The sequence below is a fragment of the Zeus faber genome (genome assembly GCF_960531495.2).
Source record: "Zeus faber genome assembly, chromosome: 13".
Classification (NCBI taxonomy): Eukaryota; Metazoa; Chordata; class Actinopteri; order Zeiformes; family Zeidae; genus Zeus; species Zeus faber.
In genome coordinates this window covers 18,016,348-18,044,207 of record NC_137198.1, presented here as the reverse complement: position 1 = coordinate 18,044,207, position 27,860 = coordinate 18,016,348, and the positions used below count along the sequence as shown (strand labels likewise).

Sequence of the window (27,860 nt, the reverse complement as noted above, 5' to 3'; positions counted from 1 at the left end):
AGCAGCATGAGTAATTTGCCGTTAAAGAGTCGTGCTAATAGGTGAGAGGGGGATGATTATCAGAGAGAGGGATATGGAGGATAGAACCTGGTGAGATGGTGAGATCTGGGCTATGAAAGAGAAGGTTGGCATCCGGGGTATTTACTACCGGGCCATACCCTTAGAAGGCGCTGGAGCAAAGGAATTTGGTGGATCAGAAAGGATTGGAATGAAGTCAGGTCGCATGAACTCTGAGTCCTTTCATTTTTCTTTCCTTTTTTTCCTTTTCTCCTCTGCCCGGTTGTTTCTCATACTAATTTGTCAGCTCAGGTGATGGTGTTTGGGTTTCGGGTGGTGAGTTATAGCATGTGCCTCTGTGTTTCAACATTTTCACTCTCCACACGTCTGCCTTTTCAGCCGTAAATGTCGCCAGTATCCAGACTTTTGAGTGCCGGGTTTCAAAATTAGAGAGCTATTATAGCGGGGAGTTGTTTTTATAGTGAAGCAAATGATGTTGAAGAATGTGGCCCTAAATGTTGAACCTAAATCACGCTAACCTTTTTATGTGAGTAGGATTTTCTGATTGGAGTAGGTTAGGCTTTTGCTCTGTACAACACATTTATTCACCTATTTGCTTCCTGACTGTCTTTTTTCTTTATATTAACTGTTATCAAGTTGACCTGCAATTAAACAGTCAGTGAGGAAAATACTGAGAGACAAGTATTTTTTAATTAAAATGATTAAAAACTACATTATCCGCACACTTTACAAGCACTTAATACGGAGTCTTTATGGATATTACATACATAGATGAAATTCTTAAATTAACATATCAGTTTCGGACATACATGCTTTGAGCTTAAAGAAGAATGAAGGACGCAAAATGAAGTAACATTATGGTATACCCAAACGAAAAAAGGAAACTATTTCCAAAAGAAACAAATAAAAAGAAAAACAACAGTATTGTGCTCTTCCATCCAATATACAATAAAATACAATTCAATTGAACAATAAGGCTTTCAGGTCTCTACAACTATTTCAGACAGCGATTCTGGAGACCAAATCGAGGGACGATTCGTTTGACCACAAATCTTTCCTGTTCATCAACCTCCAAACAATATTACAGGCAAACTAGTGAACATCTTTGGTTTTTCCTTGACAGAAACACACTCATGAAGGTATGCGTGTGGTTTCTCTAGCTGCATGGTTGTTGCCCATAATAAAGAGAGGCCTCCCAGCTTCGTGGGACTCCAGAGGAAATGAGCCGAGCGCATGCACCACGTTTTCTTTTCTTCCTCTGACTCAAGGGGCGGGGAATGACTGTCAATGTCGGCGATTGTCACCAAGGTTAAATAAGGCAGAGGGGGTCTACCGCTCGGGTGTACAATAACTTTTTATTTTGTCCTGAGATACAAACGCTATGGCTTCTTTGGGTCCTTGGTTCCCTCGCATTTATATCTTGCTTGTTTAGCAACTAAATACTCTGTAAATACCTCCCCTTCTCCTTCTGGTGGAAGACTCCTCTCATGGACAAGAGATACCCGATCCGTGCCCCGAGTGGCTGCGGCACGGCTCGTACATATCAATCCTTGGCGGCGATGTCGGCCCCTGGCACTAATGATTGCTAATTTACAACGGATGAAGACAGAAATTGCGTCCATAAAGGCTTCAAAGGGGCTGTTGCTGGCGCAGAACAAAGGGGCCTGTGCACAACACAGGCCTGTGTTTTTTCTTCTTTCCTTTCTTTCATGATTGCCCTTGGTGTTGGAAAGAAGATACCGCTCCGACCCCGTCACCTCTCGCTGTCCCATTATCCGTGTCCATCCTCCTCCTCCTCCTCCTCTAGGGATGGAGGGATCAGATCAGAGGCAGCATGGAGCGGTAGTCCTTTTAGGACAGTAGGAATGTGCACACTCACAGCTGTAGTGCAGGAATGTGTGTGTCTATCTGTGATATCTGTGTGTGTGTGTGTGTGTGTGTGTGTGCGTGTGTGTGTGTGTGTGTGTGTGTCTATGCGGATGGGTATTTGTATTGATTTGTAATCATGTCATCATTGATAAGGTCAAATCAGCCGTTTGTCTTTAAGGGCACTTTCATTGAGTTGGGGCCAATATGTGCAGAAACAATCCATATTTTGTCGGAGCAAAGTTACAGATCTTAATAATTAGATGACCAATAAAGAAGAAATTAATGTCAAAACATAGTGCAAAAATAAAGAGAATGGCTTGTGAAGCACAAAAATAAATGGGAAATGGCCTGAAACAAAAAGGCGTCTACCTACACAATCTTATCTCGTGTTGGGCGTGGTTTACAAGGTATAAAGGATTTAGTGCATCAAGGCTACATTGGAAAACAAAAATAATAACATTAAACATGTTTCATAATTTAGGAGCAATATATTACAGAAATTCTAATTTTAATATTTAGCAACAAATGATGAATGTAAAATGAAAAGGTATAGGAAAAAAAGCTAAAGGGCTTTGGGTATACAGCATGTGTACATTTCCTCAGAATTTGGCTCAAATAAATATAAAAAAGTAAACTATGTCAGCCAGTTCAAAAATATGAGAAGACTGGGACATTTTTCAGAGCAGGATTTTAAAGTAGAAATTAAAGAGCTGATACATGACAGGATGAGAAATCTTCTTGTGGGAAATAAAATCTAGAAAGGATTCTCTGCTCCAGCCATTCCTTAATGACGCTGCAGCGGAGGAACCATTTCTCCTCACGGGAGTTCTGATGGAAAGAGACTTTTTTTGTCAAAGACAACAAAAAAAACATGGCATTTTTCTTACAAAGACAAACAAAAACAATTGCATAATGTTGCTGTCCTTTTGGAAAATAAATTAGGTATTAAGGTAATGCACAAGTACTGCGATAACTCTAGACATCCCTGGATGCAGACAGAATTGTTTTGTTGTTTATCTTTTCACGGCTGATGGCTTTCATTGTCAAAAAAAAAATCCAAAAATGAAACCATAGACACCAGGCTGTTTGGAGATAGAACCGCAGGAGGATGGAGCTCTTCTGAGTTGCCATCGTTAAAGGGATTCCGTCCATAACTTATGTGTTGTCCATTACTGTGCTGAGGCACAGTATTGTGTCCAGTTGTTCATCTGTTTCAAAGTGTCTGGAACAGGTTTCGCACCTGTTTGTGCCAGACGATCAATCCTGATATATTACTATGGCTTCTCTGGTTTTACCCTCATTTCTATTTACAGCTTCAATCAAACATTTACTTAACTGGCTTTTTCTTAAGAGTCTGTAAAGAGTACATTTCCTAGCGCAGTGCAGGAGTTCACATAAAAATGTACAAAATACAAGTCTGACAGTCGGTAAAATGCAGAAAGGCTTCAAGCGTGTGATGGGGAAATAAAAGATAAAAGACAAACATGCAGCATTAATTTTCTTTTCAATGTTCATCTTTTTTTGGGGGGGATTTGTTCATCATCTTCTTTGGACATCTCGTGCCTCACCCCTTCTTCATCTAGCTGCCCGTCAGTCAGTAGGGCCTCCACACGGACTCGTCCATGCGGCCCGAAGCGCTCATGGCGGTGGGGGAGTTGCTGTGGCTGCCGTCGGCCTCCACCCCCTCGCTCTGGTTGTTGAGGCCGGGATTCATCAGGCTGTTGGCCCCGCCGGCGCCTGCCGCCCCTGAGCAGGAGAGCAGGCGGGTGGGGGAGCGCTCGCCCCCGCTGTTGCCCGGCGCCACCATGGAAAACTGGTAGGAGCCGGAGCCCGCGCCGTAATACAGGTAGGAGTTGGACTGGAAGTTCTGGGTCTGGTTGCTGGAGTAGGGCGGTGGCAGGTAGGTGTGATAGCGGGACGAGGCCGACATGCTGAGGCCGCCGATGCCGGTGCTGGAGGAGTTGGCGGAGTAGGTGAAGGCCCCCGGGTAGTGCATGCGGGGGTCCGAGAAGCGCGGGTCGGCCAGCGGGGAGAGGGAGGGGAAGGTGGTCCTCTGGTTGAAGAGATCGGTGGTACCTGTGGAAGGACAACAGGACAAATTGTCAAAAGATCGTCATCCGTAGAGCCGTACAGGAAAACAAACGACCTGCCAATAGAAAGCTCAACAGTGTGTTATAGAAAATACTGGATGCAAAACCCACCCATCTCCAGTTCCCCATCCCCAATTTATTTTGGACATTGTCAGGACAATCATCTGTGACGTCTCTTTGTTTTCGAGCACTGACAGCACATCATGGAACAGCTTTACGCACACGACTGAAGTTATGAAAACTCCCCATTACCGCGGCCATTTTTCCAGGCAATGAAAAGGGGCATTGTCAAGAGAACAGAGTTGCTTTGCATAAACACGGACAGCTTGTTTTGCTGTTGTGTAACTCGTCATAAATCAAGCATAAATCAATAGAGGCCGGGCAGGAAACAAGCAAGGGAACCGTCACAATCACAGACAGAGAGAGAGACAAACAGACGGCTAAAAAGTACGGAAAAGAAAGAACAAGTAAAGAATGAAACTAACTGTGTGTGTGTGTGTGTGTGTGTGTGTGTGTGTGTGTGTGTGTGTGTGTGTGTGTGTGTGTGTGTGTGTGTGTGTGTGTGTGTGTGTGTGTGTGTGTGTGTGTGTGTGAATGTAAATTGATGCAATGTCTGCGTTGGCTGCTAAACCTAGTATCTGGAAGTGTGATCTTGCAGGTAACAGAACACACAAAACCCAGCTGTTTGTCTCGGATTTCACTACACACATTCTCTAATCTATTCAGCTGGCAACATAGAAATTTGGGGAAGTTTTTTCTCACCAACGTAGTCCCTTAAGTTAAACACCACATTGCAGCGCTCTCTGTACTGTAAGTGAGGCTGCCTGGAGGCTGTTGGATCTGACATCCTTCACGGTGCCTCAGTTTCCTTTGGCCTCCAGTGGGCTTTGTGCTGCCCCCTGCAGTAACTTTTAGGTTTCATCTCCGGTGAACGGATAGTTGGGGACATACAGTACATAGTATGATGTTGGATATCATACTTGACGTCTAAAGTTAGCCTGTAAGTGATACACACCAGACTACATTTAATCAGCGTCTGCATAAAGCACACACACACACACACACACACACACACACACACACACACACACACACACACACACACACACCTGAATCTAAGCTGATTGGTTTGTTTTCATGTGGCCTTTACAGAGTGTGTGTTTAAGTGTTTAAAATTAGTATTTCTATAGCAGAGAAAAGACAGTCTGTATTTGTAAAACAGCAAGCGCTTGCACGCCACAGCCCTGAGGGGGGAGGATGCCAAACTTGCGTGCCATCGTCTAGTTGAAATGTCTTTTCCCTGCGTCTGGAGAAGTGGGTCCGTTTTCAGCTACAAAAAAGTCTGTTCCTTTGCAATTTCCACGGCCCCTGCTATGCTTTCTTCAATAACACATTTCTGCAGTTGAAAAAATTTTTCCTTCTTTTTCAGAGACGAGGGAGTTGCTAGGAGGATTGGGGGCAGGGATGGTTGTTTCTTTTTCCAGAGTCTACCAGGCACTGTGGTCGGCTCCATATCTGATTTCACGCAAGGAAAATCCAAGTCTTCAGCTGCTGTTGATTCGGGAGTGGAGTCGGCCCATTAATTCCTACCGGACTCCCAAAAGCCTTTGCTCCCTCTCTCTGTGTCTGTCGCTCTCTCTCTCCCCCTACCTCCCTAAATATAGTCTGAGGGTGAGGCTGGGGGTTGGGGAGAGAGGGGATAGCGTAGTGACTTGATGTCTCTGGCGGCTGCAGCCCACCCCGCTCATGATCTCCATTTAATTGCAGTGGGTGGAAACATGTTAGCTAAACTGCGGTGGGGATAGACTCCTGTATTCTGTCAGGGGAAACTGGACTGGACACTTATCACAACACCTTAATGGGCTTGTGCAATATCACTGCCGTGGCCCCGAGCCAGGGAGAGCCGGGCAACCGCGAGCACCTCTCCGCAGCACCGCAGCTCCCTCTGGAGGACGGGGCCGGACCTCTCGCTCTCTCTGAAGCCGTTTCTGTTTTTTTTTTTTTTATTTTTAATCCTGTCGCATACCTGACTGCTTCCCCACCCACCTCTCCCAGTTTAAGTACAGGCTTGGGTGCAACGGTTGTGGTGTCAGTGGTGTATCTTTGGCAGAGAGAGTCTTCCCATAAGTGGGACTTTTGCGAGATGCCCGTACCCTCCGCAGTCTGCCCAACCCACACATGATCTCCATTAGGGTTCAGCTGAGATGTGTTGACTAGATTGCAGGGCTGGAAGAGGGGATATACCCCTGTGCGATGCTCCCCCTATCCTCAGTCTATAATGCCGGGCAGCAGGCCTTTTATAGAGCACAAAGTGTTCCAGGCTTAAATGTTGCTCATGGTGCCAAATGCTTGTTTCATCCTACTGCGCCAGGGTTGCGCCTCCTCTCTGCTAACCCCAAAGAAGTCCACTAGTCCACAGTCAAGCGTGTAACCCAGATATGACAGGAGGTTTACGTCATTTGCTTATGGGCAAAACTGATTTTGGTTGCTAACTTGAGGGTAAGTCTGAGGCTGACAACGAAGTGTGTATGTCATTTTCACGTTTGTGTGTGTGTGTGTGTGTGTGTGTGTGTGCGCGCTTGTGGTAGCTGCCAATAGGGAGATGCAAATCCGGGTGCTCACCTGTGAAATGTTTACTCAGGCTTGATGCAAACAGCCAGCGTCCATAGAATGGTGTCTCAGGCAAATAAGCGGAGAGAAGCAAAGAGGGATGGAGATAACCTCTGGCTCCTTCCAGCTCAGAGGAAGCGACTGTGCTGTCGGTGATGAGGGGACTCGCTAATGAGCGACATCTCATCTGACCTCTTGACATGACAAAATAAAGCCTTTCCCTGTGCAGCACGAGGCATTCGCTAAACAAATAGATTCAAGTTTCTCTCAGGACCAAAGAGTTTGACTGGAAATAGCTCGGCAGCTTTGTGTGGTTTAAATAGTGCATGCCATAAAGATAAGCGTTCATTGTTGACAAAAGACAACACAGCATAATTCCATGGAGGTGATACAGCGGCGCGAGACAAAACAATAGGAGACCCAAATGAACACCAATGATCCAGAGCTGTTTATTTAAGCGCGCAGGCCTTGCGGAGGGAGCATCATGTTGAATGCAAATGTTAATCACCTCTGCACTGTGGCACCACGGCCAACGACCCTAAAGTCTCCTCCGTGTTGGGCAGTGTATCATATGAACCAGAGGATTTTGCATGGCCCCAACTTGTGACACGCAATGAAAGCAAGGCAAAAGGTTTCTTTTGTGATTACGAAAATCTGAGAATTTCACTAATGCATCGTCCAACGAGATGTTATTAACATGTCTGAATTTGTTAACTAAATCCTCTACTACAAGTTGCACAATGACCTGCCGTGGTGATACAGGGTATAGGTGTTTGACTGGGGAGGTGACAAGTGTTCCTGCCATTTATTTTTCATGTTTATCTATTTTTTAATCTACAAAGCCGTATACTACAGTTTGAGAAAGATCAAGATTCACTCACATTCAACCAGAATCTCCAGTTCAGACTTTAAGCTCTGCAAGGTCTGCTTTTTGTGCCAATAACTGTCAGACTCTTGTCATAGGTAAGCTTGTGTGATGGTTCATTCAATAGATGTGTGTGTGTTGTTAGAAAGCAATAAATAATCTGCTGTGTGTTTGCGATTCCCACCTGAGGCCTTCCATTATCAAATAAATAGAAGAAAATAAATACCAGTAACATTTAGCTATATCAATAAGTAATTTTGATCTTCTTTGTGTGTTTGTTTGTTTGTTTGTTTGTTTGTTTGTTTGTGTGTCTGTCTGTGTGTGTGTGTGTGCGTGCGTGTGCGTGCGTGCGCGCGTGTGCGTGTGTGTGTGTCCTCCCCAGAGTGTGAGGGGATGACACAGCAGGTTTTGTGTGGTGGTTTCTGGGAAGGGGGCGTTTAGACTGCAGCAACTTGACAACTCAGAATGAAAGAAAGAAAAAGAAAGAAAGACAAGAAACTAAGTAAAAGAAAGAGAGGAAGAGAGAGCGGATAGAACGGCAGCAGGGTGGGGGTGCTTGAGGAATGTTCTGGGAGCCCTCAGGGCAGAACGCAGCACACTAGGAAAACCGTCATGGGAGATGGCGCGCCCTCTGCCAGCTCCTTGGCCTCCAAACTGTTTGTGCCATCCCGGAGAGATGACGGATTGACTGCTAACGACTCAAAATTAGCCGTAGGAGTTCCTATTCGCCCTGAGATGCTCTTGAATACACGCCACTTGGAAGGAGAAGAGTGACTGTGGTTAGAATGGTGTGCCCAGTCCGAGGCCGCTCCATACACTTCATTTTCAATTTCTCAGAACAGTCATCACGGCACTCGCTTAGTGCCGGGCCACGCCTCTCATGCTGCTCGTCGATTCGGCCTATGATTAGGTCTATGCGACCAACAAACAGTGTGATGGGAAACCCCCCCCGCATGCATACCTTTGCACTCGGGTATGGATCGGAGTCAACTGAGGTGAGCAGAATCTGTGTGCTTAGCTGCTGTTGTGACCTTACTGAGTGGATTGGGAAAAGGCTTTGGGAGGAGCCGTAGTCACAGGAAAGTAGTACAGTGAAAGAAATAGCCCAGAGATAATGCCAAGAAGAGGTCGTCTCTTACCCTGCCACGGCCTCAGGTCTTCCTCCACCTTGCATGTCTTCAGAGAGGGAGAGTCTATGTGCTCGGGCCACAGGGCTGCTGCAACACACATTATGGAGATGGCGTAAGCGCTGGGATACCCCTTAGATACAGGAGAGGTTCTGCTTGCGCAATAACACAAAGTGTCAATGTCCCTGTGAAGAACGGACGTGCTGTACCATGTGTTTATGGAGGGAGAGAGTTGGAGCCGATATCCCAAAAAATATGAATTGCATTCTTCAAAAAAACACAATGAAACACACGACTGACTTATCGCAACTTTTATGACATTTGGAGGTTTGGAGATGTGTCTTTCCCGCGACAGGCTTGCCTCTACTGACGAGGCAGCGGAGACAGAGAAAGAGGAGAGTGTGAGGGTGGCTGAGTGTGAGAGAGGAAAGGGGGAAGTGGAAGAGGGGATGAGGGATGAGGTGGGGCGGAGGGGTGGCAGGGTGTCTTCTCACCAGACTGAGACAGGGCTTGGGAAAACAAGCTTAATATGCCCATGGGAGATATTTTTGGGAGACACCGGCGGGCCAGAGTAGAGCTGCGAGGTGGAAGGGCCTTTGTCAGCCTGTCCAACCCGACGTGCAGAGGACGAGGGGCGCTGAGGAGAGTGTGGGGGTGGTGGGAGTGGAGCTTCTGCTGGCCCAACGCGTGGGACCCTGGTTCACACTTCACGGCCACACCGCAGGAGGGCTGACAATTTGACATGCAAATAGCGTCTGTTTGCTCTCGGTCTGGGTCGGTGCAGTTATTGCAAGCCAACCTGCAAGAACCATGGCAGACGCAGAAGCAGGTGGGATGTACATGACCCCATATATTCCTTCTCCGCAGCTCCATTCCTTCCTTGGTTTTGGAAGGCGATGTTTTATATTTATATTCTTTACACCTAGCAAAGTCAAAACCGTTTCCATAATATTCCCAGATCAAGACATATGCTGGGGTTTTATGTAATAACTGTGAGAAAAGTGAAATATCAAGTTCTGCTGAGTTTATTAACAGGGTAACTTGGGCGTGAGGTGTTGCTATGGAACTGCTTTTCAGTACAACCTCACCGCAATGAATTCACCTCTAACCCTCTGTACTGGCAGTTCTGACACTGAGGGATGCCAGAGGCGGCGAGGGGCGGCACTAGGCTGTTCACCTCTGGCCACACTGGGCTCAGGCTGAGTAGCGGCACTGGTTTCCCCGGAGCTCCTCCACTTCCTTTGCAAAAGCCCAAATCAGCACTCAGTCACTGAGAGGTCCAGCGCTTCACCCCACAATGGCAAATTCTTACACATAAATGGCCTTATTCAGAGAAGCTCGCAAGCAGCTGGTGCGATTCGCTCAAGAAAATAAACATTTCCTTCAAATATTTTGATTGGCCGGCAGACAACGTCAATACGAGAGGTACAGATTACCCCTGTTAATAAGCGGTCCGGCCCGAGCGGGAGGAGCCTGGGATTAGGGGAAGGTAGGGACCCAAGTGGGAAGACGCAACTCCTGCATCACTGTTAAGAAGCTTTGGGGTGGTGCCAGTGAAGTTTTTGGGACAACGCAAATAAATAAATGCGGCGCTTTTGAAGCACACATGGAGATGAAAGGGCGGCCGGCAAGATATTTGGGCCAAAATGGCGTCCATCCTCGTGACTCTGGATCCAGCAGAGCCTCCGGGACATGTAATGTGCCCGTCGCAATGAAGCGTGTCATTGAGACACAGTGAATGCCGAGCCTTGTACTGGCTCACTGTTTCGCTCGGGCCTTAGGCGTTGCAACGAGAGAGAGAGAGAGAGAGAGAGAATGTGAGAGAGCGAGTAGGAGAAACGGAGTAGGACGCCGGTGAGGAAAGGGGAGAAAAAGAGTGAGCGTGTTAGAGAGGGCAGGAACATGGCCTTGGCTCAGCTATGCGGGACATTTGATATGTCTTTTGAGCCCTCACTTATAACATGAGCAAAAACAAACACATGAGCTGAAAAATCCTGTTCTCTTTGAGAGCGCCCCGCTCTCGCCCGCCCCTCTGCTCGCCCCAGACTCAATAGAGACTGTTCATGGCACACGTGTAGTTTCTGTAATTGCTGAAATGTAAAACTCGTCCTGACTCTGATGTGAAATTATAACTTACACAAACAGTTGAGTCTGGTCGAAAAAAGAGAAAGAAATCGCTCTCGCTTCTTTTTCTTTCGTTTTTCACAGAGACTTAAAAAGCTTTCTTTTTTTTTTGGTAATTTAACAGAAACATATTCAGTTTGAATTATTCATCCTCTGATCACATGCAGAATGTAACCACAAGTGAAGCTCGGAGGCACCATAACAAATAAACTGCATGGCAGCCATTGACATGTTATGTAAATACTCCGTTGCAGAAGTAAAACAAAATGTCTGAAGCGCCGGTCCAGATTCCCCGCTCGTTTTTGGTGTATTGGCCCCGGTGGGCCGGTTTCCCGCTCGCCGGGGGTGGGGGTGGGGGGGGGGGGGGTGCTGGCACAAATCTGCGTGAACTGTCGTGAGGGCGTTACTGCTCCGCTCTCACCTGATGTGGTTAATTTCCTGTCGCTATCTTGTTTCTAATTGGCTCTTCCTGTGATTCCGGGCGCGTGAAAAACAACGTGAGCACAGTGGCCGTGCCAGAAGCGCCGCAGCGCCATCTCTGACTTGGGGGGCCTTGCAGCTTGTTTATGTGGAGTAAACAGTGTGGTCAGTGTGGACGGGAGGGGAGAGGGGATGGGCACATGGGTGTGTGTGTGTGTGTGTGTGTGTGTGTGTGTGTGTGTGTGGGGGGACGGGGGGACGGGGGGGAGGTCCATTGGGCGGGCCCCCCAATCAAACAGGACTTTCACAGACATAAGTCCGACCTCAAAGCTGAGCCACAGCGTCAACATACTGAGCGAGACGGCTCCAGATGTGCACCAGTTGTACAGTCAGATCGAGGTTCTTAATTTTTTTTTTTTTTTTGAGTAATGTTTCCGCAGCTACCTTGAAATAAAGTTTTAAGGAAGATTTAATGAAGCGGAGGTATGAATATATATGCAATGTAACCACAATTGTTGTTCTCCTAAACCTGGACTTATTTCATGGCATTTAATACCCCCATTACCTTTTTTGATAAACACAAACACACACACACACACACACACACACACCCCCCTACTGTTTTGCTCTTGGGCGCAAATCAAAGCAGTGAGCACTTCACTAGATGGCAGAACTTTATGCTAGTATCTGATATTCATCTTCAGAGGGGAACACACAGGTGTTGGAACAAACACTGTGTCACACGATACCACCTCAGAAGTGCCAAGACCTTCTTTTTTGGATGATTAAATTGCTCACTCTGTTAAAATACATTTAAGTCAAAAGAACTGCTTTCGTCTTGGCTTTCTGTTAGAGGCTGTGCCAGAGGCTTGTTGAGTTTTGCCTGAGTTAAAGAATTGGATGTGGGAAATCTGGAACCTCTAGGGGTTTTTCTTTTTTCTTCCCTGTATCACCTTGTTGAAATCTAATTTCCTCCTGTTTTTGGCTTTTCCTGCGGCTGCAACAAACTGTGTTTATATTATTATTGCAATGTCACAGCTAGGTGTTGGGAGACGGACCGCATTCTCCAAAGATCAGATGTTTATAAATGAAAAATTGCCACCCACAGTCTCCATTACACACACACACACACACACACACACACACACACACACACACACACACACACACACACACACACACGTGACGCACCTCACCTGAGGTTCAAGAAAAAAAACGGAATAATAATTTTTAACTCGATTGTCAGATTGTCAGATTTGCTTTGATAGCACCAGGAGAGCCGCACATCGCTAACCACACAAACACACCCACACACAAGATACACATACACCCTCCGCCCTGGCTGGGGCTCATTCCAAATGTCTCGCAGGCTTACCTGTGGCCACAGCCGAACAAAAACAAGTGGTGAAGTAAGTGTCTGCCAGCGTGCAGGAATCTTGTCACTGCATGCGCTGTAATGAGCTCTTAATTATCCTGTCTGTCTGTCTGGGGCACCAGCAGCGCTTGCAACACTGGCACGGAACTGTGGAAGCGCGCGTGTGTGAGTTTTTGTTTTATTTGTTATGCCATGCCCATGGTGCAATCGTCTGTGTTTTGGTCTGTGTGTGTGTGTGTATCCTCAAAATCAAGGGCAGCGTCGAGCAGACGCGCTGTGTCGAAAACAAAACCGAGACAGTGCTTTCACGGCTCAGACAACAAAATGAAGTGTGGGGGGGGGTGACGACACTGTTTTTGTTGTCTAGTAATCTGCAAAAAGGGAAACGCAAGTTTCCAGTGCCCCTCTAACACTCCCTCCCCTCCCGAATGGGAAACATATTTTGGAACTTTTGGAATTCATTTAATCACGACGTGTGGACAGCGGATCTATCATCTCACGATTCCCAAACAAAAATGCAAAATGTTAATGTGTCTGGCAGGGCCGCCAACAGCAGAGGTTTGGGTGCCGTTTAGCGTGTAACTACCTCCTATGGTGTTTCGGAACGGGTTCGCCTACGGCCGGACGGTTTTTCCCGCAAGCGAGCTGTCGTTGTATTGTTGTCACCTGCACGATTCCTGGACTTAAAAAAACGAGTCCGCAGGAGCGTGCTCCCTGCAGCCCTGTTGCTCAGACACAGAGCGCTGGGCGACCTTTTATTTAATTATTTTACCACTCTTGCCCTGCAGGTGTGCAGTTTTGATGGTAATACAAGAGATTAAGGTGTGCGGTTTCTTTTTTGTTTTTTTTCCACAACCTTGTCTCCATTTCCATCCCTCTGTCTGCTTGCCTCTCTCTTTCTTCTCTTTCAAACGTGCACGCTCTTCACAGAGGGCCTCCAGCCATCGCTGGCTGCTGTGTGAAGCTCAGCGCCTCCCGTCCGCCGTGCTACAAACCCTTGTTGACGTGTTGTGTCTGCTAAGGGTGTGTGTCCCCCGGTGGGGGTGTGATTGTCTGCCTGCCTGCCTGCGTGTGTGTGTGTGTGTGTGTGTGTGTGTGTGTATGTGTGTGTTGCGACAGCACGAGCCTTTGAGGCCTGACAGGCCTATAAAACACTAATTCCTGCCTTAATCCTCCCTCAGTGAGGAGAACTAGAGCAGAGCAAAGAGCTGCTCTTCATCTGCCATCCCACAGCTGTCTGGACCAAGTCTGTACACCTCTCCCTCCAGACTGGAGCTGCTCTCCCACATTTGACCAAACCCTTAGAACTTAAGCTCCCTGGATAAGCCTCGCCTGCGGGGGGGCTTTTCATTGGCAGACAACCTGCGAAACGTACGCCAAACTATAAACCATCAAAAAAAAAAGGGGAGGGGAAAGATCACAACAGTGAACAGTGCCTGGATTGTAGCGGGGAGTCCCATTGACGCTAACAGCATTGAAATGCGTCTGACGGGTTTTTTTCTTTGTTTGGCACAAGTGGCGTGGAGAACTGCAATCAATATCAACAGCGAGGAAGGACATCGGGGAGCCGCGGGGGTAACGCTGTTCGCCCTCGTCAGCTGTTAGATCGACCCGCACCGGTGACTCAGCGCTGGCTGGGCGAGCGCAAGGCCAAACAGCAGTTCCACCCACACGCAGCACAACACTCCCAAACAAGCCCTCTTGTGTACGGCAACATGCTGATACTGAGATAATGGGACTCATTAGCCGCCATGAGAACTACGGAGTGGGCGGGAGGGGAGGGCACGCTGTCTGTTTGCATTTGTGTGTGTGTTTAGTCTGCTCGCTTCCAGACGTGGCCTCCCGTAAGGAGGCTCTGACATGCGACTGGGAAAGAGGGCTCGTCCGACTGCAACCTTCGCCCACGCTGCGCCCACACACACACACACACACACACACACACACACACACACACACACACAGGCACATGCACACACACATCAGGACCCCAAAACACTTCTGGTGTCTTAGAGGTCTAGAGTAGAGGTCTTAAAATGAAAATTGCCCCCAAAATGCAGTTTTTTGTTTTTCCGTCTTGTAATCTGATCGGCTAATCATTGCACGTGGCCCAATGTTGCCAGCAGCCGTCCCATACATTGCCCTCGTGATCAACACTGATAATGGCTCCTCTCAGATCCACTCGGCTTTTACGCATGTTATTACACATCCACTTGGGCGTTACACAATAATGACCCTGGACCCAACGTAATGCATTACCACCCAACTTGAACCCATTTGGCCGTAATACAATGTGAACCCGTAGTAGACCCAGGGAAGACCTCTACTGCTTCCCCCAACCTGGTCTCACGCTTTTTCGTGCTCATAGTCACGAAAATGTATCTATTGAATCGTGTCCCGGAGTGCGGTTGTCCCACTTCTTTTGTGCTACACATAAGGAACATTAAACCAATTCATTTGAATGTGGAGATTTTTTCATGATCCATATAACAAAATTTTGACCTATTCATTTGAATGGGAAGATTTTATTTGACTTGTGAAAGGAGGGGGTGCAGATATGTACACTAAAACTAAAACTAACCCGACGAAAGTACGCCATGGATGTATTCAAATTCCAAATGCATGTGTTTAAATTTCGTTCTGACTAACAAACCATATGACAAAATGGAAGCGGGATACTGGTTTCGCTTTTTCTCTGGTCTATTCAATTCAAGGTTGAGCGAGAACAGGGATATATGATCATACTCATTCATTCATAGATACAATTTAACTGGATATAAACATCAGCGTTTGCGCCCCTGTGTTCCCAGTCAGTGCGGCGAACATTTCCATGGTAACAGCTCCACCAATCAGAAACCTCGGTGTTATGCTAAGGATTATGGGTAGTGATGTCTCCATGACAGCAATACACCAGTACCAGAAAAAAGTCAATTGTACTCCTGGACACGATTCAATAGATTCATTTTCGTGACTATGAGCACGAAAAAGCGTGAGACCGGGTCGGAGCCCCCCACCCACACCCACACCACCACCACACCCCTTCCCAGTCTGTCTGTGAGAGTGACGTGACGGCCAAGGTAGCGGGAGGCTGTTACATTCCTGAGGCTGTAGTGCACCACCCCCCACCCAGCTCCAGTAGCCCAACAGCGCCCAGGCTCAGGTTGGCAGCAGCCGCCATGACACCTGGCCAAAGACTCATCCGTCTGTGTTAACACCAGCGCAGGGAACGTATCTGGCCTGAGCTTCCCCTTTTCTAGTCAGCCAGCCAGAACACCCCACTCCCACTTTGTCCTAGGGTTGACTGACTGAACCCGCCAGGCCAGCAGTGGTATGACAGTGAACCAATGGCCTCAAAAGGCCAATTTTGAGCGTGTTTCTAGAACTGCACGATACCGTTCATTCAACATACTGACAGTACAACACAGCTTTCTTTTGACTCACTGACATTAAATGTTAAATTTGGAGAATACACTTTATTTCGAAAGACTGGTGTCTGGCACCACCGGACCCTGCTACCCAAAATAAGAGGGATGGAAAGCAACTGAGTGCTTTCATTCAAGTATCGTATCTAGATTTGAGGCATTTATACGTTGAGGTGCTTGTCCAACTTCATTTTGGATTTTTGGAAAACTGTTTGGCTAAAGGGTTAAATTTAGTCTATGAAGAAATCAATGGGTCAGGACTGGGGATTGAAGATGTCTTCCCACCTGAATACGAGGCCATGATGTGGAACAACTGGTTTTACTTCTGACACTTATATGGATTTTATATAAATTCCTTGTCCTTGTGTGATATCGATTGGAGAGCGAGTGCGAGGGTACAGTTTTTTTATGGTGTTTACACCAATACTCAAGAAGTTCAATCATAATCAATTGAGGGGTCCTCACCTTGCGTGGTGCCGAGGTGGCTCTGGTGGATGGGCCGGGGGTTGTTCACGTTGTTCACGGGGCCTATCCTCATGCTGCGCTGGTAGCGCTCGATCTCCGACAGCCGATCAGAGAACTGCATCTTCTGGGGATCCTCCATCTTCACCCTGTGCCCTGGGTGGAGTGAGGGGTGGGGGGTCGGGAGGAGGAGAGCCAGGTTACGGCCTGGAACAAAGTGACATTATTCTATCTCCCGCAGAGTACCAGAAATAGCACAAACAATAACCAAGGCACGTGTGAAAATGACATTTCCTCATCCTCTCCCCAAAATTTCCTAAAGGGGCTTTTTGCGGGTCTTGTGAGGGCTTTGTCTTTCTCTCTTCATGTCGGGACTGTCAATTTCAAAAAATATATTTGGGTGGCAAACGCGAAGATAGGCCGGAAACATATTGTTTTTCATAAACGGGGGTCGAATTATATAAGATGTTTTCAGCTTCCGCGGAGAGAAATATTGTTTGGCTGCAGACCTTGGGATAAAGGGCTGGACGCTGAGTATTAGTCAGACTGCACCTGTTCCTCTTGTCAGCCACAGATAACGAGAGCATTCGCCAGTGAAAATAAGTCGAAAATAGGCTGCCGGCGTATGTTTTGTTTGGTCAAACTTTCTGGAAATACAGTTTTAGGAAAAACCTCTGGTGTGATATTTTTTCCAAATCCTCCCAATCCAGATTTTTCTACGCTCATTGTTTTAAGAACAGGAAATAAGCAAGCGGGAAAATTGCTCAAACACCCACGGATGATGAGGTCGGACTGAGACGGCACTTAGTCAGAGGGAAACACCTTGACATGCCAAAACATATTCATCTCAAACACAGCACAATGTGAAGACGGACAAAATGTTTGTGTGTATAATGTGTGTGCGTATACTGAGACACACGCTTAAGCCCTTATAAATTTCAAGTCCCATCCTGGGGAAATGGTAAGTGTAGTGCAATAATATTGGTGCCATCTCCTGTCCTCTAATGTACCCGCACACACACACACACACACACACACACACACACACACACACACACACACACGTAGAATGCGCACATTTTCTACATACGAACACACCTTAAATGTCAGACGTAAGTCCGGATGAGGGCTAATGGGGAGGAAGGGATTGTAATGTAACTATCAACACACCAAAACTGTGCGCTAAACCAACATGTATACATTCTGTGGTTTTCTCCCTGGCATCTCGGCTGAGCAGCCTAATGTGGAGTAATGGCTGGATTTGAATATTTTATCACTATATAAAGGGGGCAAGGCAGACGGACCAATATGGATTTTGCCCGGCCGCTCTCTCCACTGACCCATGGGCAATATATCTCCGCTCTGAGGATGACCCATGGGTAATGTTTCCTCTCGTTTACCGCTCTGTCCATTTGATTGTCCCCCACTCCCCCCTTCACTTTAGGAACAATATAGAAATACCCCTCCTCCCGGACACACAGAGATTCACATACACACACACACACACACACACACACACAAAACCACACACGATACCCCCTCTACATGCTTGTGCATGTGAGAGTCCGTGCACAAGTACTGTCTGGATGCAGGCACTAAAATAATCACCCACAAACATATCCCCCCCTAAAACACACACAGACACTACACCCTCTCTCCCACACACACACACACAAACACACACACACACACACACACACACACACACACACTCAGACACACGGCGCGGCTCATACACGTACACCCCAACTATCAGTTCACTCATCAGGTTGCACTTTGCTTCGTACGTGGTGTGCGAAAGAGAGAGAAGAGAGAGAGGGAGAGAGAGAGAGTCGGGCGTGACTAATCTGAACGGAGCCGACTATTTTTTGCTTTTTATTTTCTCACCATGAGGACGTGAGATGTGAATGGAAAGTGGAGACAGACGAGCGTGCAATCCCATCTGTCAATCCCACACAGTGCTCTGCCCGCGCTGCGTTGTTACCCAGAAACGCGTGCGTACACACAGACACACACACACACACACACACACACACACACACACACACACAAAGACGTTCATACAGGTCCTTTCCTTGTATTCACACTCCTATGTGGCCAGCCTCCCTTTCCAAACCCTGTTGTGAAGGAATGAAGGCAGGAGTTCTCACTCTCTCTCTCCCTCTCTTTCATACACTCTCACACACACACACACACACACACACACACACACACACACATAGACGTACTCATACCTACACACTATATCATTCTTCAAAACTATTTTTACCAAATTCAACACAGACAATTTATCCTCCTTCAATCACACACACACACACACACACACACACACACACACACACATACACACTGCCAGGCTCCATCATCCACATAGACAGTGTGGCTACTGTCTGTTTGCAGCCCAGAGCGGAGGGGCGGCCAGGGGAAGCAGCGCACCAAATATAGCCCCTATATGTGGCCTTGTGTAGTTATTAAGAGATTTACACCACCTCAAACGGCTGAGGTCAGGGGAAATGATACATCCAGCCACTCCGCTCGGAAAAAGAGACTGAGAGACTGCCTGCCGGGGGAAAAAAATGATAATTGGTCAGCTTTTATATATTTTTTTTCTTCGTGACCAATGATGCTTCAAGATGAATTGGCCAGCTCTTTTGGGGATGAAAGTGATCATTCAGCTGCCCACAAAGACACACACACACACACACACACACACACTGAAGAGTGTGTGGATTGAGTGGCAGGGGTCCAGATGTTAGGGTGTGTGTGTGTGTGTGTGTAGTGGGGGTTTCAGGGGGCTGTGAGAGTGGGGTATAGGGGGGTGAGGCTTCATTAGCAGGAGGCCTGGAGCCCATTAACCCCTGGGCCCCGCAGTTTACTGTTAACACCACTAATCAACTGTGAGGCCCCCTGCTCTCCTCTTTTCTTCTCCCGCCTTTCCACCGCCATGTCACTCACTTTCTCTCTGTGTCTCTCGCTCACATCGTTCTCATCTCTGCACCCATTTTCGACAAAAGTCAATCCCGCTAAATTCACGTTATGCCTTTTCCCACATACATGCTTTTTATATCAAGTCCAGTTTCCCATCGGGAGTGGCGTACTCCGTGGCTTGGACGCACACACTCGCTTCGCAGTGTTCACTCCTTGCCGTTTGGCCTCCTATTTCTTCACTTCATATATGTTTGTTTTTTGGGTTTGAAATGACAGCATCGCAGCTGTATTGACTAGACCGAACCGGAGAGAACCCGCAGCCTGCGGTCGAAGCCTGGAGTTAACGTGCCCTCTTCGGCCACTTGACCCTCCTCGGCCGCTTCCGAGCGTTCGGTCCCACCGCTATTGTTTGACTTCTACTGGACAGAACCTGAGGGGGGCCAACAAGGTCCAGTCCGCTCCTCACCAGTCGCATTTCAGAAGAGGGGTGGTTGTGTGTGTGTGTGTGTGTGTGTGTGTGTGTGTGTGTGTAGGGGGGTTACTGCGGTGGGATGAATATTTTATGTGTCAGGGTGCACTTAGGAGAGAAGAACCTGTTTTTCTCCCTATGATATCATAACCGCAAGATAGAGCTGGGAACCGAGGGCAGGGGGGTTCAGTGCACACATGAGGCCTAAACAGCAGCACTCAATGTGCAGCCGGAGCCAAAACGGATGGCGGAGGCTGCAGATTTACAAGGCTCCTCTCACATCGCCTGAAAGCATTATGGAGGACCATGAAGAACAAATAAAAGGCTTAGGATAAAATGTCTGGTATTAACAAAGTAGTGAAAGGCTGTGGCGGTGTTTCTCAGGGATGTGTGTTCCAATCTCGTTCCAATCCGACTCTGATTCACTTTGGTGTGTGTGTGTGTGTGTGTGTGTGTGTGTGTGTGTGTGTGTGTGTGTGTGTGTGTGTGTGTGTGTGTGTGTGTGTGTGTGTGTGCGCGCACGCGCGCCTGCAGGTGCTTATTTTTCACCGCAGCACAAGCTCAGATGAAACGTGCGCCTTTGCCGTGTGATGAAAAGCACACGGACAGGTTGAAGTGTCGGCGATAGGAACAGAGTTGAGTCGCATTTCATTAGATTGAACTTGGAGAGCCAGACCAGACGAGCGGCAGACTAAACTGCGTCTGGCTCAGCCTTCCCTGCACAAAGCCCATATCAGCTCAACACAGAGACACTGTTTGCTCAGCGAGGTGACAGCCAGACCTTAAAACACTGAGGGGCACAACCGAACGATCACCTGATACCGCCTGTTTCCTTCTTTCACCCTTCATCTCTCTCTCTCTCTCTCTCTCTCTCTCTCTCTCTCTCTCTCTCTCTCTCTCTCTCTCTCTCGACATTCAAAGAAAGAAACATATGTTCCCGTCCAAAGGGGAGACATATTAAACACAAGCTCTTTATAGTAAAGGGCCAGGCCCTTTTTTCAGGGGCAAAGTGAAACTCTATCTACACGGCAAAGGGCAATACGTGCTTTGGCCACGGCCCAAGTCTGCGCTGAATATATTTGAAGTGTAAATATTTGTATTCAATGTATAAATGGACTCGATAGGCCCCTGATAACAAGCTAGAATTGATTTGCAGTGCAGTATCAAACTGAAAAGTGAAGGGCTGTCTCTGCCCCAGGCCCAGCACCAGGATGAAGTGACTGAGGGGGCAGTTAAAAGTGGCAAGGGGGCAAATATTTTTAATATAGTAAAACAGGTTATCATCCTGCAATACCTGTTCCTGCATTTTTTCACCCTGCGGGTGGCACTGTGGTGATGCAAGCATGTGCTTGCATATTTTTTAAGCAGAACGGGCATCGAGATTTCATTTGAAACAAATGTATTATATATTGACTAAAAGAGGGGTCCCCAACCCGACAGACCCCTGTTTTATTTGGACGGGGGCTGATGGGGGAGGACCATAAGCGCAAAGGCCGAGTAGAGCGTTTTGTTTGTGTTTATTTTTTTTTTTTATCCGAATATCAATTGTCAAGTTTGGATAAAATACAATAATATAAGCCCAAATAAGAGCCATATATTAGCGGACGCCACTGTGTGGTTTTAGTGGGGGGAAAAAAAGAAGAAAATAACTTCTTTCCCGATATATTTTTTTATAATCACAGCAGGAAAATAATGGAGCAACTATAGTGTTTTAATGAGTCAAATATTCCAGAATAAATTATTTTATTTAGCCGGTAGGAAAAAGGGGAAGAGAAAGCCGAGACAACTAGCAAATTCATTTTCTTGGCAAGATATGAATATTCATGATGTATGCGTTCTGAACGCGTCCTCATTGGTCAAGTCCAAACGAGTCTTTATTGGTGGAATTGGTGTCATTCAGCACTGTGCTGAACAGCGCTGAATACTGTTTGTGCAATGGGAAAAGAGACTGGATGAGATAACAAGCTTCAAATAAGGTGTTTGATTACTGTCGTCTCTATGACACTTGTATCTCGGCCAGTATTTTGGTTGGTTTTGCTATTTTTCTATAGGTTATATAAAACTTTAACTGGGGGGTCGCAGTGAATACAACTTAGGGGGCAAAGCCCCAGGCCTGCTCTTCCCAGAAAAGCCTCAGGCAGCCAGCAGCAGCTTCTTAATTTAGTGTCACCGCTACCAAAGTGGCAGCTGACTGTTATATTTCCTACATGTTGAAGTAATTTTGCAAATGTAAAAATATCAAAGTGGTATGGTGACGCCTGCACAGTATGCTTCGTTGACGGGATACGTGTGTTCTGTACGCTACGATTCTATAGAGCAAGAGAAAAACAACATATTGAAATAATATATTTTCTAATGTCCTCAAGCTACTCAGCTACTGGCAGGAAACGCTGTGTTGAAGTTGAACTGGAGAGTGTTGAAAGTGTTCGAAAGCTATTATTTGAACTAAAAAAACCTTATCTTATTCCTTTAAATTTTTATCGCTACCAAACGCCTTGAATGCCTGAGCGTGACGTAGGGTGGCCGTTGAGAATGTGTTGCACCAAGGCCTGCTCGCCTGAGAGCAAACTTCCGCTCTGCCTTCAACAGACCCCGGGGAGGTTTCACCATCTGTTGAGCAAAGCGGCTTCACACCTGTCTTCCTCTTCCTCCTCTCTGGTGCATCAGTAACAACCCCCCCCCCCCTTGCTGGATCCCACCCCAACATTTCTCGTTAGCTTTTTCTAGTTCCCCTTCCACTCCTTCTTCCCCTTTTTCTTCACCTTCAATCATTGAAGACTTTGCATGACTCGTAAACATCTCTAAGCGGCAGAACTTCAACTGTTGTTTCTGGGGGACTGTCAATCTATGCGTATTGGGGTGTATTGACGGTGAATCAATGTTCTTGTTTTGAGGTGAAGGATGTGGGTTTCATTTTCTACTCTGGGCTGGTGGTTGTGGCTGTCTGGTCGAGGACCAACACAGCCCATGTTCGCCGCACACTGACTGTTAACGACTTTGCCTCAGTGTGCCTCGACTGTGATTGTCCTCAGCTGTACGTGTCTATGACTGACACATGGATTGGATGTATTGGAATAAATATTAGAAGATGAGATGATATTTACATTATAAGTGTTAGAAACACTGAATGTAAGGATGCGTTTTGAAGCACAGTGGCTCACAGCGGAAGTCAAGACCTGAGACTATTTGAGCACACTGCAGCCTTCCTTTCCTGATAAGGGGTCTGTGTTTGCATGCATGCGTGTGTGTGTGTGTGTGTGTGTGTCACTGTGTATAGATTTGTGCATGCGTGTATGTGTGTGTGTGTGTGTGTGTGTGTGTGTGTGCGTGCGTGCGTGCGTGTGTGCGTGCGTGTGTGTGTGCGCACATGACAGGGGCAATGCCACACAGAGTGAAACCCTGCAGTGAGGCAGGTTGAGGCAGGCAGGAGGAGCGAGGGGGTGCAGACATGAGGCCCCGGGTTCCCAAACAATACAATAAGGCCCGTAGCACATTCAGGGCAATCATCCCTCTTTTGTCACCAGCGTTTGCCAGTGCATGCGCTTCTGGAACTGTGTTCTAGTGTGGCGGGGAGTCCTTTTGTGGGAGATATGGGTGAGGCTGTTTTTTCAAACCTCCTTTGCTGCTTGCCTGCCTTGTGGATTTCCCAATAACTGCTGCTGCTGCTGCCGCTGCCACTGCTGCTGCTGCTTTGGCCGTGGACAGCACATAAGGTCTTTTTTCCACTCCTGTAACAAATCATCCTGAAGATGCACTCTTCTCAGAGGTGTTTAAATTTACCGCTCAAGGGGGAAACGGGTGTGGTGTGTCTGCGGGTGCGTAATTGTTTGTGTGTGTAGGTGGGTTGTGCAAAGCCGTGGGGGGCTGGGGGCAGAGGTGGCGAGGTGGGGCCATCGCAGGCCCGTGGGAAAGGAAAGCAAGATGCCGCAGTGACGTGCGTCAAGCCTGGCGCCAGAGGATGTGTCAAACGGGTTTGCATTCACACCTAAGTGCGTGCTGGCCTACACGCAACACGCATGTGTAGCACATGTACACAAGCAAACACACTCATACAATTTGACATAATTATATTTCACGAAGACAGAGCGTATCCCATTCCAGGTGGGTAAAAAGCTTGAGTGTATGGTTTCTCCCCCAGTGGGAATGGCGTCAAACAGCGTCGTTTCAATGTGCAAACTCTGCTGCCCTTAAACGTAGAACCAAAAGACGATGTCCAGTCGCGATTCGTTCGGCTTCTTTGCCCAAAAAGTCGTAACGATCCTATCAAGGAATGCGCGGGGCCTGCACCAGAGGAGGTGTCGAGGCTTCCCTTTACGCTAAACTGGAGGGATCGTGCGCGGACCGCGCTGGATCGGCGCTCCGCTGACACTGTTCCTGACCATTAAGCGGCAGCAAAATAAACAGCAAAACCGCAGGGTGTTGCACACGGCCCTTTCCAGTAAGCAGCAGGTGCCTCCTTCCCAGACACACAAACACACACACACACACACTCAACCCACACAACCGGATCCCCAAATGCCCCAAAACAGTTTATTGTTACAACGCATCGGAGAGGGAAAATATTCCAGCGCGTGCGGGCCTTTATTTTTCTAAATGCAGATTACCGACTTTTTTTGAATTAGGCCTAAAAGGTTGCAATGGCTCCCTCCTGTATGGGTCCGTGTAAATACGGAAGAGAGTGTACACACAGAGTGGGCATTTTACTTCCCCTCATAGGTGGGTAAACAGGAAAGACGCTTGGCCGAAGAGTTTAGAGAGGAGAGGCGAGCGAGTGGGTGGGGGTGCTAAGTTGGATGAACGTCTCTGTGTTTCGGAGAAAACGTTCCCTCGCTGCCTCACTTGCATCATCACAGAGAATTAAAAGTGCTGTCTCGGGCCCCTGTAACTAATTTTTGCAGCTCCGTGACGTCGGCAAAATACCAAGTGAAGTTTTATGTCTGCGTACAGAGAGAGAGAGAGAGAGAGAGAGAGCGAGAGATGGAGAGAGAGAGAGAAAGGGCACTTGCCCTGGGGCGGGCGAGTCTGTCTGCCCAGACAGGAACAGACATGAGTCCTCAGCTGGTCTTCCAAGTCGGAGAGGGGGACAAAGCGCGAGACAATGTGCTTCTCTTTTCCCCCTTTTTTCTTTGAGGCTGAAACGCCGCAGCCGCTTGCCGAAGAGCAAACACAGATACTGTATGAGTAGAAGAGCAAAAGGCAAAGTGAAAAAAAAACGAGCGAGCGAGTGAAAGAATATTTTTTCTTTTGTCTGTTTTACATCCGTCTAGTTGAGACATTCTGACTAATTAGCCTTTTACTGAGAGGCTTTTGAGGGATTACCACCAGCAGGTGTGTGTGTGTGTGTGTGTGTGGGGGTGTGTGGGTGTGTATAAACGTGTGCATGTTTTTATGTGCTTTTGTAAAGTCAGGATTTGGTACTTAAAATAATTTAAGTTTGATGTTCAGGTCAACCGAGGGATTTCCTATCGCCGCCACCGCGCAGCACAGCCCTCAGACGCCGGCGGGTTTCCAAACATATTCAACGTACAGACTATTGCATTCCAGTTGATTAGCAGTCGCCCAATATTTGCTCAGTTCCAAATGGCCGATGCCGAGAGTGACGGGACTAGACTGACCCTCATGAAGCGGCAGAGTGGGAACGGTGCGGACCCGGGGTCGTTGTCGGCAAACAAAGAGTGGCATTTCATCAGGAAAGTACGCACTGGGAGCTGTAAATGGACATTATTGTCATGTTATCAGCTCTTCAACGCACGATAAGCATCACAAGTTTTGTTATCATCAAGGGAGTTTTTTGTTATCTCTGAGATCTTGCCTTGCCATCACTACAGTGTGTGTTTGTGTGTGTATACGTGGCCATGTCTCCGGGTTATACATCTGCGAGTTGTGGGAGTCATTAGCAGTCAGGAAAGTACCCGGCGTCAGTCCCCGTCCCTATTTTTTCTCCTCCTATCCCCTGGCACAGATACACCTGTGGGCCTTTCTCTCAAAAACACCCATCTCCATTTTCAAACATCAAAGTTGCCTTTGAGAGAGCAATTCGCACCGAGGGCTGAGCCTTTCATGTGATTTGTGGAGCGGGGGTGTGGACATTCGGCCGACTCAAAGAGATGGACACACCTGGCAGGTGCGTGTGAACACGCGCACACGCTCAGAAATACACACGTGCACGCCGATACACACACACACACACACACACACACACACACACACACGCGCGCGCACGCATGCACACATGCACACACGCACATACATTTGTTTAGTTTGAAGAGAAACTGCAATAACATAGCAAATGTCATTGTTTGCCTATTTGCATACCTTGTACAGTCTGCGTGCCAAATGCAAATACTGCACTCGCCGCCGCCAGTGGTAGTACCCCATTGCAGCCGGCCCACATTGGCCTCCATTCTCCTCAGGGAGCTGGATGAGCACACCCAGCTCAGCAGAGTGAATAGAGTCAACAAAACGTCGCCGCACTTGTGTGTGTTTTCTCAAATGTTGGGATCAGACTACACAAATTCTTCCAGATTTTGACTTGATTTTGTCGGCGCGGACAAATTTTCAGCCTGGCGCCCGAATATGAATGTCGGGAACGACGAACGGGCGTCTTTACCCCTTGTTGTGTGACATAATCAAAGAACGGCAAAGTGGCGTCTGGGACACTCGTGTTCCTTGATATTGACCAATAGGATGACAGAGTGCTCTCTGGTGCACATGTGTAAACATGGTGAAGAGAAAGAGGGATGCTGCTGTTGCTGCCTTCAGGTGGAACAGCGAAATCGAAGAGAGGTTCGTTAAGCAGTGGCAACAATTCCTCTGCCCCTGTCTCTCACAGCGGTTCGGTCTCCACCACCTCCCTGTCCCCCTGCTCCCCCTGGACAGACTCGGCTCCCTCCGCTGACGAAGGATCCCCCTCCCCGGGCGCACAGGGAGCCGGGACAGGGCCCCGCTCACCGGGAACATGAGGAACATGTTAACACATTTGTGACCTCAAGTTCTCTTTGAAGGATAGACAGCACATACTGTCCTCTTCATGACACCCAGGAACGGGTCCAAAACCTTTTTCGGAACACAAACCCGCCAGCATCACACATGTTCTGTAGCCATGATTAACAATTTCTTGACCCTCCTCCCCGACGACCTATGAACTCGCTCAAGGTCATGAAAGCCAGCATACGATGATTGGTCGGGATCATACTGATGTTGCCGGTCTCCCGGCCGAGACACGGCAAAAATTGATGGCACTATGATTGCCTTATCTGACATTGTGACCATTGTGAAAGACAAAAATATTGTGTAGTCTAATCCCGGTGATGAGCCTATGGTACCGCATGTGAGAAAATGTGTGTTTGTGTTCTGTCTATGTGTATATGTGTCTTTGAGCTCCATCTCAATCCGTGCGTGTTGATAGGGCAGACTGACCGAGTCAGAGCCCCGGTGAGTTCATCCCCTCTCCTAGGAGCTGATTCACTCTCATAGAGAGACATTCAGAGAGAGAGAGAGAGAGCGAGAGAGAGACAGATGGAGAGACAGACAGAAATACAGTCCCCCCCCTTAAATAGATAGATGCAGGCTGATGTCATCATATGAGAGAGAGGGGGGGTGGGGGGTGGATTGATAGATAGAAGGGCGTCACCTTAATAGGACATGGGATTAATTGATGTGGGTGAAGTGAGGGGACCTTTGGGACTGAGGTGGGGGTGGGGTGGGGGGGTGTCGGGGGTCTCTCGTCACTTTCAGAGAATTTCATCGCTTTCCCTTTAATTACTGCCCCACCCCCACACGCATAAAAGCTTCACTTCTCAGAAAGCGGGGGTGGGGGGGACTCTCAGACAAACTGAACTCCCATTTTGGCTTCAGCATAATTCAGATGAGTTTGACGTGTGACAAACAGAATTTGCGTTGAGGAAGTGTGACGAGTGCAGGATGTGGGGGGGGGGGGGGGGGGGGGGGAGAGAGAGAGACTAAACTCCATTTCAGACTGTGTGTGCATGTGTGTACCTGTCCGTGTTTACTTGTGCTATGTTACTGCCCGGCCGCATTTGTTGTCCCGCCTTTGCCTATGTGTGCATTGGTGCACCCCAGAC

At 47.7% G+C, this 27,860-nt stretch overlaps 1 protein-coding gene across 1 annotated transcript in view; it reads right to left on the bottom strand.

The window, feature by feature from the left end:
* Nucleotides 1–689: 689 nt before the first annotated feature.
* The window catches only part of runx3 (RUNX family transcription factor 3), a 52,923-nt gene continuing 25,752 nt past the window's right edge, over nucleotides 690–27,860 (bottom strand). The window contains exons 5-7 of the mRNA XM_080012823.1: nucleotides 16,383–16,535; nucleotides 8,592–8,669; nucleotides 690–3,963 (exon numbers count right to left, since the gene is read on the bottom strand). Coding sequence (XP_079868949.1) covers nucleotides 3,482–3,963; nucleotides 8,592–8,669; nucleotides 16,383–16,535 — 713 coding nt within the window. The 3' untranslated portion in view covers nucleotides 690–3,481. The remainder of the gene's footprint in view (nucleotides 3,964–8,591; nucleotides 8,670–16,382; nucleotides 16,536–27,860) is intronic.